This window comes from Chrysemys picta, unplaced genomic scaffold (assembly GCF_011386835.1).
Source record: "Chrysemys picta bellii isolate R12L10 unplaced genomic scaffold, ASM1138683v2 scaf2066, whole genome shotgun sequence".
Lineage (NCBI taxonomy): Eukaryota > Metazoa > Chordata > Testudines > Emydidae > Chrysemys > Chrysemys picta.
This window is the reverse complement of record NW_027054770.1, coordinates 1-10,000: the sequence shown is the minus strand read 5'-3', so window position 1 is coordinate 10,000 and position 10,000 is coordinate 1. Positions and strand designations below refer to the sequence as shown.

The 10,000-nt window shown below is 49.7% G+C and overlaps 1 protein-coding gene across 1 annotated transcript; it reads right to left on the bottom strand.

The window, feature by feature from the left end:
* Window positions 1-7: 7 nt before the first annotated feature.
* Window positions 8-9,993, bottom strand: LOC101937342 (serine/arginine repetitive matrix protein 2-like; the record flags this gene model as incomplete). Its single annotated transcript, XM_065580228.1, has 3 exons — window positions 6,952-9,993; window positions 4,915-5,045; window positions 8-1,652 (listed from the first exon to the last, which is right to left on the bottom strand). A coding segment is annotated over exon 3 (1,236 nt), but the record flags the coding sequence as incomplete, so codon positions are not given.
* Between the last annotated feature and the right edge of the window lie 7 nt (window positions 9,994-10,000).

Genomic DNA, 10,000 nt, shown 5'->3' with positions numbered 1-10,000 from the left:
TAGAGACCGTTGCCTCCTTGTGAGAGGGCGGGCGGTACCACGGAGAGCGGGATCGGTACCCCGATGGCCCGGATCTCGAGGTCCTGGATGGGGGCCCTTGCTGGTGGTAGGCCCAGGGTGTCCAGAACGGCCATTGGCTTGGTTGGCCCCATTGGGGATGGCCAGAGGCTTCGTAGTCCCTACTAGCCTGTGCCCTATGGGCATACCCGCCGTACCGGCCCGAGTCAGTCTCCGACACCACGGACGGTGATCTGGAAGGCCACGGCGGAGCCGTAGAACGGTGCCGGTCCGGGTTTGGGGAGTAGTGCCTCCGCGACCAGGACCTGGAGTAGCGTCTCGCCAACCTGGACCTGGATCGGTACCGGTGACCACGGGACCGGGAACGACTACGGGTGGTCGGTCTCGGGGAACGTACCGCCGACGCATCCCGGTGCCGACTCGAGTATGGCTGCTGAGTCGGTGCCGACCGCTTACTGAGGCCCGACTGCTGCGGCGCTTTCTGCGCGGAGGGCAACCGGGAGTCCACTGAGGTGGAGCTCGACCGGGACCGGTGCCTTGAACGGTGCCGAGATGGCGACCGTGATGGGCGCACCATTGCCGGCTTGCCTCTGTGTGGCAGTCTCGGCGGAGTGTCCTCAGTTTGTGGAGGGCCCTCAACGGACAATGCAATGAGGTCCTTTGCTGCCTCAAATGTGTCCGGAGTGGAGGGCTGTTCCAAGAGCTCCTCCAGCCCTTCTTCCTCACTCGACGCGCCTATCCCGGGGCTCGACGGGCCTTTCGGCGCCGGAGCCACTACCGGGGCCTGTGCCGGGGCCGTGCCGGTCTTGGGTGCACTCGAGGTCTTCGCCGGCGCTAACCTCTTATGTGGGGAGCGTCCTCGGGCCTTGGGTTGGCCCTTCGATTTTGTCGGCGAAGACGACCGGTGCCGTACATGCCCCCGTTGTGTCGGTGCCGTGGGCTTCGAGTGACCCGCCGGCGCCGGTTCCCGCACCGATGCCGGGGCGCTCCGCACTGAGGCAGACGGTGCCGCCGAAGTGGAGGGCTGTAACGCCGTCTCCATGAGCAGCTGCTTGAGGCGAAAGTCTCTTTCTTTCTTAGTTCTGGGCTTAAAGGCCTTGCAGATCTTGCAGCGCTCTTTCTGTTGAGCTTCCCCCAGGCAGCGGAGACACGAGTCGTGGGGGTCGCTCAATGGCATAGGCTTACGGCACGTGGCACAAGCCTTGAAGCCTTGGACGTGCGGCATGCCCCGCCGCCCAGGGCCGGTGCCGGGGTTGACCAAGCAACCATGGCAGGAACTTTAAGTACCTAATGAGCTGTTAACTACTAAGCTTAACACTAACTACTAATAACTGATAACTGTTGTAGATACCACTAATGACTATGCTAAGGGACACTCTCAGACGAGAGACAGAGTTGTTCCAACGCCGCCACGGACGGTAAGAAGGAACTGGAGGGGTCGGGTCGGCAGGGATATATATACCCTAGAGCGGGGCGCTGCTCTGGCGGGAGGGAGCGGGCCCTGCCGGCCCGACGGGAGCCACTAAGGGAAAAAGTTTCCAACGTCCGTGCACGCGGCGCGCGTACACCTAATGTGTAATGGACGTGAACAATCACTCGAAGAAGAAACTGGATGAAAAGGCAGCCAGAAATGCCTGTCAGAAACAGAAAAAGTTAAGTGTAAAAGTGAGATCTCAGCAAGCTAAAAAAGAGAAGGAAAACAAGGTAGTGAAAGCAGAACTAAATTGGAACACTGCTAGAATACAACAGGTGACAGTTAAGCAGCCCACAGTTATGCTCTCTTGTTTGATTGTAATTTGAAAAGTCTCCTTGTAATCTTTAAGAATATCAACCCTACTTTAACTTTCTCCTCTCTGAAACCATCAGCTGAATAAGATGAAAAGATTTTTTGAATTTCTCATAATAAAATGCCTAACCCACAGCAAGGAATCACAGTAAATCATAACAACAAATTACATTTTGTTTCTTTTCAACCTTAAAGAAACATAAGATGTAATCAGCCTTGGATGCCAAAAACTACTTGTACAGATTCTAACACTTTAAAATTGATTGTTAATTTATCAGGATAAGAGAATGTGCAGCTACATGGATTCAAGAAAAAACACTGATTCACAAAAACAAAACATAATTGGATGGTTGTAGATTAAAAAAATATATTATAATCTGGAAAGACTTCCACCTTCATCTTGATGGGCGAACGAGACAAAACTACTAAAATAAAAAGTAACAATAATCCTCAACAAATCAAAAGACTTAAAAAATTGTTAAAACCATCCTGCTTTTCTTTTAAATAAGAGAGATCAATTTTTTTTTGGACCTAGCTATTGGCTAAAATGAAGCTAAAAGTCCCTATTATTTAACTATATAATCCAAACATTTATCTTTGTTACAAATTGATAGATTGGATTGATCCATGCACATCACCCCACCTCCTAGAACATGTGTGCACCCAAATAAACACATGCACTTAAGATTTTTGTTGTTGTTTTTCAAATAGTTTTACTTAAATTTCTATACTTAAATACATGCATCAAAAATCAATATCATTAATAAATAAATCTCAGAGTATCTACACAATTTGATAAAGCCCTTACATACGGTAATAACTATATGATCTGACAGTCTTGGAAAAAGGATGAATGTAAAAAAATTATCTTTGTAGCAGTATAGTCTAAGTATGTCTTGTGAGGTATCATTTGAAAACTCATAATCTGCTGAAAATTACATACAATGTTACCACACGTAATTTACCAGGATGATAAAATTATAACATTCTACTGTGTGGGATTGCTACATTTAGAAAAACAGGCACAGGCCAGTTCCTTACAGGCAGAGGGCTAGCCAACACCTTAATCCACTTGATTATGCTGATATCTGGCTATTGTGGAGTAGCACCTGGATAAACAGCCATTTTTTTGCAGGAAGAAGGGTGTGAGCAAGAATTTTGCCAATATGTAAAGACACATTCCCCAGGCCTCCTCTCACCTGAACCCCAGAGGGATATTACCTCTGTATAAGGAGAGAGGAAAAATCACCCCTCTCCTCCACTCCTCTCCACTCATAGCAGCAACACCACCTAAAGAAACACTTAACTGACAGACAGGTCCTAGCCTGGAGGCCTCCATACAGTACAGACTGTGAAGAGCATATGGTAAGAAAAAGCTTAGTTTTGAATCCATTTAACTTGCTAAATTAGGTATTACTTTGCATTTTATCTTATTTTCTTTTTAACCAAATCTCACTTTTATGCCTCAGTACTTGTAATAATTTAAAACAGACAAACAATCTCAAACATTTTGGCTGGGACCCCCTTTGAAAATATTGCAGGCTGTGACAACCTCCCTCCCCATACCATGCCACTCTTAGTTATGCGCTGCCTTCAAAGCTGGGCAGTGATACAGCATCAGCTGCTGACCTGGCATGGTATGGTACTGCCACCCGTACTTCTGCACTGCTGCTGGCAGCGGTGCTGCCTTCACAGCTGGGCACCCAGCTAGCAGCCACCACTCTCCAGCCACCCAGCTCTAAAGGCAGCACGCAAGTAAGGTTTGCAATACCGCAACCCCCTTTCTCATCAGGGCCCCCAGTTGGAGAACTGCTGACTTTTAACTACAGAAAGAAAGAATAACAATAAAACAATTGTATTAGCTAACCAGTGCATTTGGGACCTTCCACTTGAGATAACATGGCTTCAGCGTATCATTTTCTGTTAATGAAACAACAGCCTTTATATGAGCTCATGCTGTCCACTAGTGTCCTGGGCAGTACAAGATGCACATTGCTGGAGGTGAGGGGGAGTCTGAGACTGGGAATTTGCTGCTCTTCTCCTGAAGCGTAACATTGTGTGGCTGGTTGCCGACACTCATGCTGTATAGCTGGGAGTAATTCACAACCTGGAGGCTGTGTATGAACTGACCAGTAGTGGTGCTTATCACAGCAAAGCAGTGTAAAAAGCACTCCAGGTTGGAGAACTAAGGGGACACATCTGTTCAACACCCTTTCATGCACCTCTTCCCGCCCAGGCTTTGATGCAGCCACCAACCCCGCCCCCTCCTTCCCCTCCCCCCCACCAGTACAGCCATACTAGTCATAGCAACAGTCTGGGCAACCTAACCTCTGCTCGGACAAGTCCTGGCTTTTAGGGACCACCCCAGATTATCCTTGTGTGAGGCTACCATCTCGGCTGACCCCAACGATCAGACAGGGACCTGCAGAGATAAACGCTGGAGCTTTTGCTAATGAGCAGATTCCACTGCTGGGGTGGACCAACCCACAGAGATCGGGCACAGAGGGACAACCTGTAACACACCTACATTTAGGGAGTGGGCAGGCAGGCACTCCAGGCAGGGCTATTTGCCAGGAAAGTTTCCCTAAGAAGTGGTGGAAGCCCCAGCATTTTGGGTATTTTTATCTAGATTAAGCAAATTGTTATATGTTATTATTTACTACAGTGCTCTTCACTATCTTTGAAGTGGGGGCCACTTTGGGGAAAAAACCTTCAATGTGAGAGCCGGATGGGGCTGAGGGGTTCGGACTGTAGAAGGTGGCCCAGGTTAGGGCGGGGTGGGGGGGTGAGGGCTCTGGCTGGGGCTGAGGGGTTTGGGGTGGAGCTGTGGATGAGGGGTTTGGGCTGTGGGAGGGGCTCAGGGCTGGGGCAGAGGGTTGGGATGTGGGGTGGGGCCAGGGATGAGGGGTTCAGGAGGGGGCTCAGGGCTGGGGCAGAGGGTTGGGATGCGGGGGGGAGAGCTCTGGCTGGGGGTTCAGCCTTTCCAACCCTGATATTCTATGATTTTATGAAAGGAAATTTTATACAACCGTGTCCCCTAAGGAAGTTCCCGAGAGACAAGATGGAGAAACCCACGTCCCACACATAGCAAGAACCAATCCCGCACTGACCCAGTAGGATGGACCCGACGGGAGCAGCTGGGCTATCTCCTCTGATTTCTGAGGCGCGGTATCAAGTTGTTTTGCTTTCAGTGGGATATTTTCACACTGCCTGACACGGCCTCCCTGACACACACCTGCAGCTGGAACATCGCTCAGATATTTACTCCAACGAGGTTTGTAAACAACAGAACATGAAAATCTATAAAACATGAATCCACTAAGCAGCTTGTTTTAGACAGAGTCAGGCATGGTAGATGAAGTGGAAGTGTCTGCAGGTAGCACAGACCTGGGGCGGATTGATACCAGACGCAAGGAGCCTGAATCTTCCACAGGCCAGGCTCCTTGGAAATGTCAGGGCAGATGTACGGTGGTAGGGCAGGTTCCTCCGTTTTCTCCTTACACTAGAAGTGATCTGGGATCCCAGCTCAGTTCTTGAAAGGTTCCTCCTCTCACTCCTGGAGTTGGTCTATTCCTTTTCAACTTGATGCTACTAGTTTAAGAGAAGCTCCCTCCACTACATGGCACATCTCCCTGCCTGGCCTGCAGTCAGGGAGCTGTGCAATGGAAGAGGAAGGGCAGCCCTATCAAACAGTCTGGGCTTCTCACCTCTAGAAGTAGGAATTCAAGTGAGTTCACGTTGGGGAAGGGGCTGAGGGTGAGTGATTTCTGTAGGGGGAGGGCGTCCTTCAGCTCTGCCCATTTCAGAATAATTAGCAGCCAGTGGAGCGGAGAGTCAGAACTGGGGTACCAGGGGCTGCTGGGGATCAGGACTCTGGGGCACCAGCAGAGCTTGGGAGGGAGGAACAGTGTTCTCTGGAATAATGGGGATGCTGCAGGTCAAGGCTGATGGGCAGCTGATGCAGCCCTTGTCTGCTGTGTGCCTGGCTCTCCGCTCAGCCTCACAGTCTTACTGAGGACTCACATTCACCCCCGCAAATGTGTGTGCTATCTTGCTCTCTCTCACACACGTGCGCTGGCCCCTTTCTTTCTGCCCACAAGTTTCCTGCAAGAAGACAAAGCTCTAAACACAAGAAATGCTGTTGCACGGGACACCAGGGCGTGTTTGTTGAAGATGTCACCTAAGTAGAACAAACAAAAGACTGCCTCCGCTCTGGAGAATTCCCCAGGACCGGATAAATCCCCCATCCAGAAACTGTGCCAGGAGGGGCTCAGTGCCTGCAGGCTGCACTGACTGGGGACCGTACAGGAGACATCTTAAAATGTATCTTGTGACTTGGTTGCTTTTTAAAAGCACAAGTGATCCCTGACACCAGTGCTGAGTTTACACCCATAAACCATTGACACCACAGCAATAAATGTACAAGTGGAGGGGAGTCTAAGACAGAAACCATCTGTGGGGCATTCAGAACATCCACCAATGCTCAAGAAATACACTAATCTGTCGTAAAAACAACTGATTCGCTTCAATACTCAGGGCAGTGGGCTTCTGCTATCACTGCTAAGAGGTGCCTTTAGATTATGAGCATTAGGAATGCATAGGGTCAGATGAGCAAGAGGCAATAAATGCAAAATCCTAGACAAATGTTATGTCCCCTTCCTCGGGATGGTCCATGCAGAGGATAACAGCCCACTACTCCTATCTGCGAACAGTTACTTGTTTAGGTCGAGTGGCAGGGACTTGTGCCCTGGGTTTGACTCTAGTGGGGCAGGTTGTTAAATAAACAAGGGGTGACAGCTAGGAGTGTGAGAAGGCGCCTAGGCTTTCCCACCTGCATTTCCATTTGACCCATTAGCTCGTGTAGCTGAGGGGCCCCCAGGTGCTTTCTGACCCCTTGAGCACTGAGATGAAAGTTTCCCAGCTCCCTCCTACGGCAAGCCCAGTGTGCCCGTTTACCACATCTGATGCCAGGCTGCTAGGCAGCCCAAGGCTGCTCTGCTAGCTGGGGGTGCATATTGGGGGTGGGGGGCCAGGGTGTTTTCATGCATGCCCTCCAGTGATGCATGCAGTCTCTTCTGAGCAGAAAAGTTAATTCCTCACTGCCAAGCACCCGCCCAATCACCCACGCTTCCTCGTGTCCTACTTACCGGCTGTCCGGACCCAGGGCTGGAGTAGAAGATGGTGTACTTCCGGATGATCCTGTTCGACTTAGCTGGGGGGAAGCCAGGACACAACCATGCTGCTGGCAGAAGATGGGAAGGCTTTTATCCCGGTGGGGGAGCCTGGAACTGAGCAAGAGACAATTCATTGTAGACCCAGCAGCTTCAGCAAAGCCAGCTAGATCCACCACGACCTCCCGAGCAGGGCGCTGATTCCTCCTTCCCGTGAGGGGAAAGGCCAGACCGTTCTTCCTGCATGCCCAGTGTCCGCAGGCATTCACATCATTTGAGGTCTTGTTCTAAGAGGAATTCCTTATAACCAGGAATGCCACAATTCTAGCAGGCATCAATGCTGTGGAATCCTGGCTCTGGTGTTGGTGTTGGATGCAGATGCTATATTGGCACAGGACCACTTTGGCTGCACAAAATGGAGGAAAGCTATTCTGGAGGCTGCACACTGCTGCAGAGCTGAGCCTTTCACCCTTCCATGCCAGGGAGGGAAGATGCTGAGTCAGCCAGAGGGGCAAAGGAAACAAGTCCAGATGACTGGAAAAAGGCTAAGGTAGTGCCCATCTTTAAAAAAGGGAAGGAGGAGGATCCGGGGAACTACAGGCCAGTCAGCCTCACCTCAGTCCCTGGAAAAATCATGGAGCAGGTCCTCAAGGAATCAATTCTGAAACACTTAGAGGAGAGGAGAGTGATCAGGAACAGTCAGCATGGATTCACCAAGGGGAAGTCGTGCCTGACTAACCTAATTGCCTTCTATGATGAGATAACTGGCTCTGTGGATGAGGGGAAAGCAGTGGATGTGTTATTCCTTGACTTTAGCAAAGCTTTTGATACGGTCTCCCACAGTATTCTTGCCACCAAGTTCATTCCCTCGGGGGCACCTGGCATTGGCCACTGTCGGCAGACAGGATACTGGGCTAGATGGACCTTTGGTCTGACCCAGTATGGCCGTTCTTATATTCATGGTCCCTGCCCAGAAGATCGGGCAGCCCAGCAGCCCGAGCACAGCTGCAGATAGCTATGCCCAGCACACAGCAGTGTGCCCCGACCATCTTTGGGAGATTCGCACCCTGCTCTGCCATTGCCTGAATGTGCTTGCAGGGCAGACAATGCATTGCCTCTGCCCTGGTGTAATCTAGCCTAGCTGGGTCCTCCTCCTTCGAGGGGAAGGAGGACCGGTCATCAGGCTGAGCAGGGCTGACTTTGTCAGCTCCTTGGAGTTAGATGACTGGATTAATGAGCACTAGATCAGCATAATAAGTAGAAAAGCATATGCTTGTCCAAAAAGCCCCTGACAGATTGCAGCCTGCAGTGGTCTAAAGATGTACAGAGCAACTTGGCACCACATCAGCCAGTAAACCGATTGCCCATTGAGCTGGAAATACAGACGTATCAACTGCAAAATGGAACATGCAAAAACAGCAAAAAAAATCTGGTTTTTGAGCAATACAACGCTGGCAACTGCACTGCCAAGGTCACCCAGCGTCCCTGGTCTTACCCCACTGGGCCCAGAGCTGCAACTCCTCCTGTATTTTTATAGCACCTTTTATCCCCAAATGCGTTCCATCCCTACAAAAAGAGCACTGCTGAAATGCAGCCACATCTGGGGGTCAGGGTAACAGCTGACTGGCTAAGCAGCAGATTGTAGAACAGGGAAGGCTGGGGGAAGGGATATTTCTCTAAGGACTTCCAAGGAAAACCCCATCCTCTTGCAGAAAAAACTCTCTCTGGCAGGTCCTGCTGCTCTAAGAACTCACCTGGAAGCCCCACACAGAATACTGTACGGTTTATGGAGCTCAGCTTCTCCAGCTATCTGCCGCCAATAGCAGGCTCACTGGAAATAGCTACAACAGGGAGCTTAGAGGCCGTCATAAAGTGAAGGGCTGGGCCCATGCTGTCATTTACCAAAGAGTCCTGGAGAGTTCACACCAGGTGGTCCAGTCCCCACAGCCATCCCCTCCTGCACTCCATGGCTCTCAGTGTGGCAGTGAGGATCATATGCATACACAAGAGCCAGGCCTGGGCAAAGCAGCTAACTTTGGGCCCATTCCTGCTCCAGCTGGACTCAGCAGCAAAGCTCCAATTGGTTTCAATGGCAGCAGGATCAGACCCGGTGGATTCACCCCTGCCCCAACCCTCCAGATACAGCCTTTCTCCGCTGACATTCCTTAGCCAAAATCCGCTCCTGCTCATGTTTTTAGACTAGAAATGTCTCCTACAACAGCACTTTAATGTACACTAATGTAGGAAACTGCACTGCCTGGCTTCCTGCCCCTCAGTCACCTAGGCCCTAACATTCAGAGCTGAGCTACATTTCAAATATATTGATTTCAGTTACAATACAGAATGCAAAGTGTACAGTGCTCACCTTATGTTACTTTTGATTACAAATATTTGCATTGTAAACAGATAAAAGAAATAGTAGTTTTCAATTCACCTCATACAAGTACTGTAGTGCAATTTCTTTATTGTGAAAGTGCAACTTACAAATGTAGAATTTTTTTTTGACATAACTGCACAAAACAATGTAAAATTTTAGAGCCTACAAGTCAAAGCATGAAAGGCCATGCAAATGTTTAGACTATCTGGTATGTAAATACCTTGCAACATTAGCTACAACAGTGCCATATGAACGCCAGTTCTCACTTTCAAGTGACATTGTAAATAAGAAGCAGGCAGCATTATCTCCCGTAAAGGTAAACAAACTTGTTTGTCTAGAGTTTCGCTGAACAAGAAGTAGGACTGAATGGACTGAAATTAATCTAGTTAATTTGTTTTGCGTTAATCGCTTGCGTTAACTGAGACTAATCGACAGCCGTAGTCCTAAGCGTGGCAAATGATCTGGTCCAAAAGGTGAATGTAGCTGAGCAATATCCCCAACAATGCAATCCCTTTCCAAAAGGGGAATTACACAAACAGGAGGCTAATTAGCTGGCAATAAAAAGGATCAGTCACAGGGTGAAGTGCCTGCATGCTGCGTAGAAATTCTTTAAAAGGTTCATGAGTGTTGGGCTGGGCAGCTGAGTGA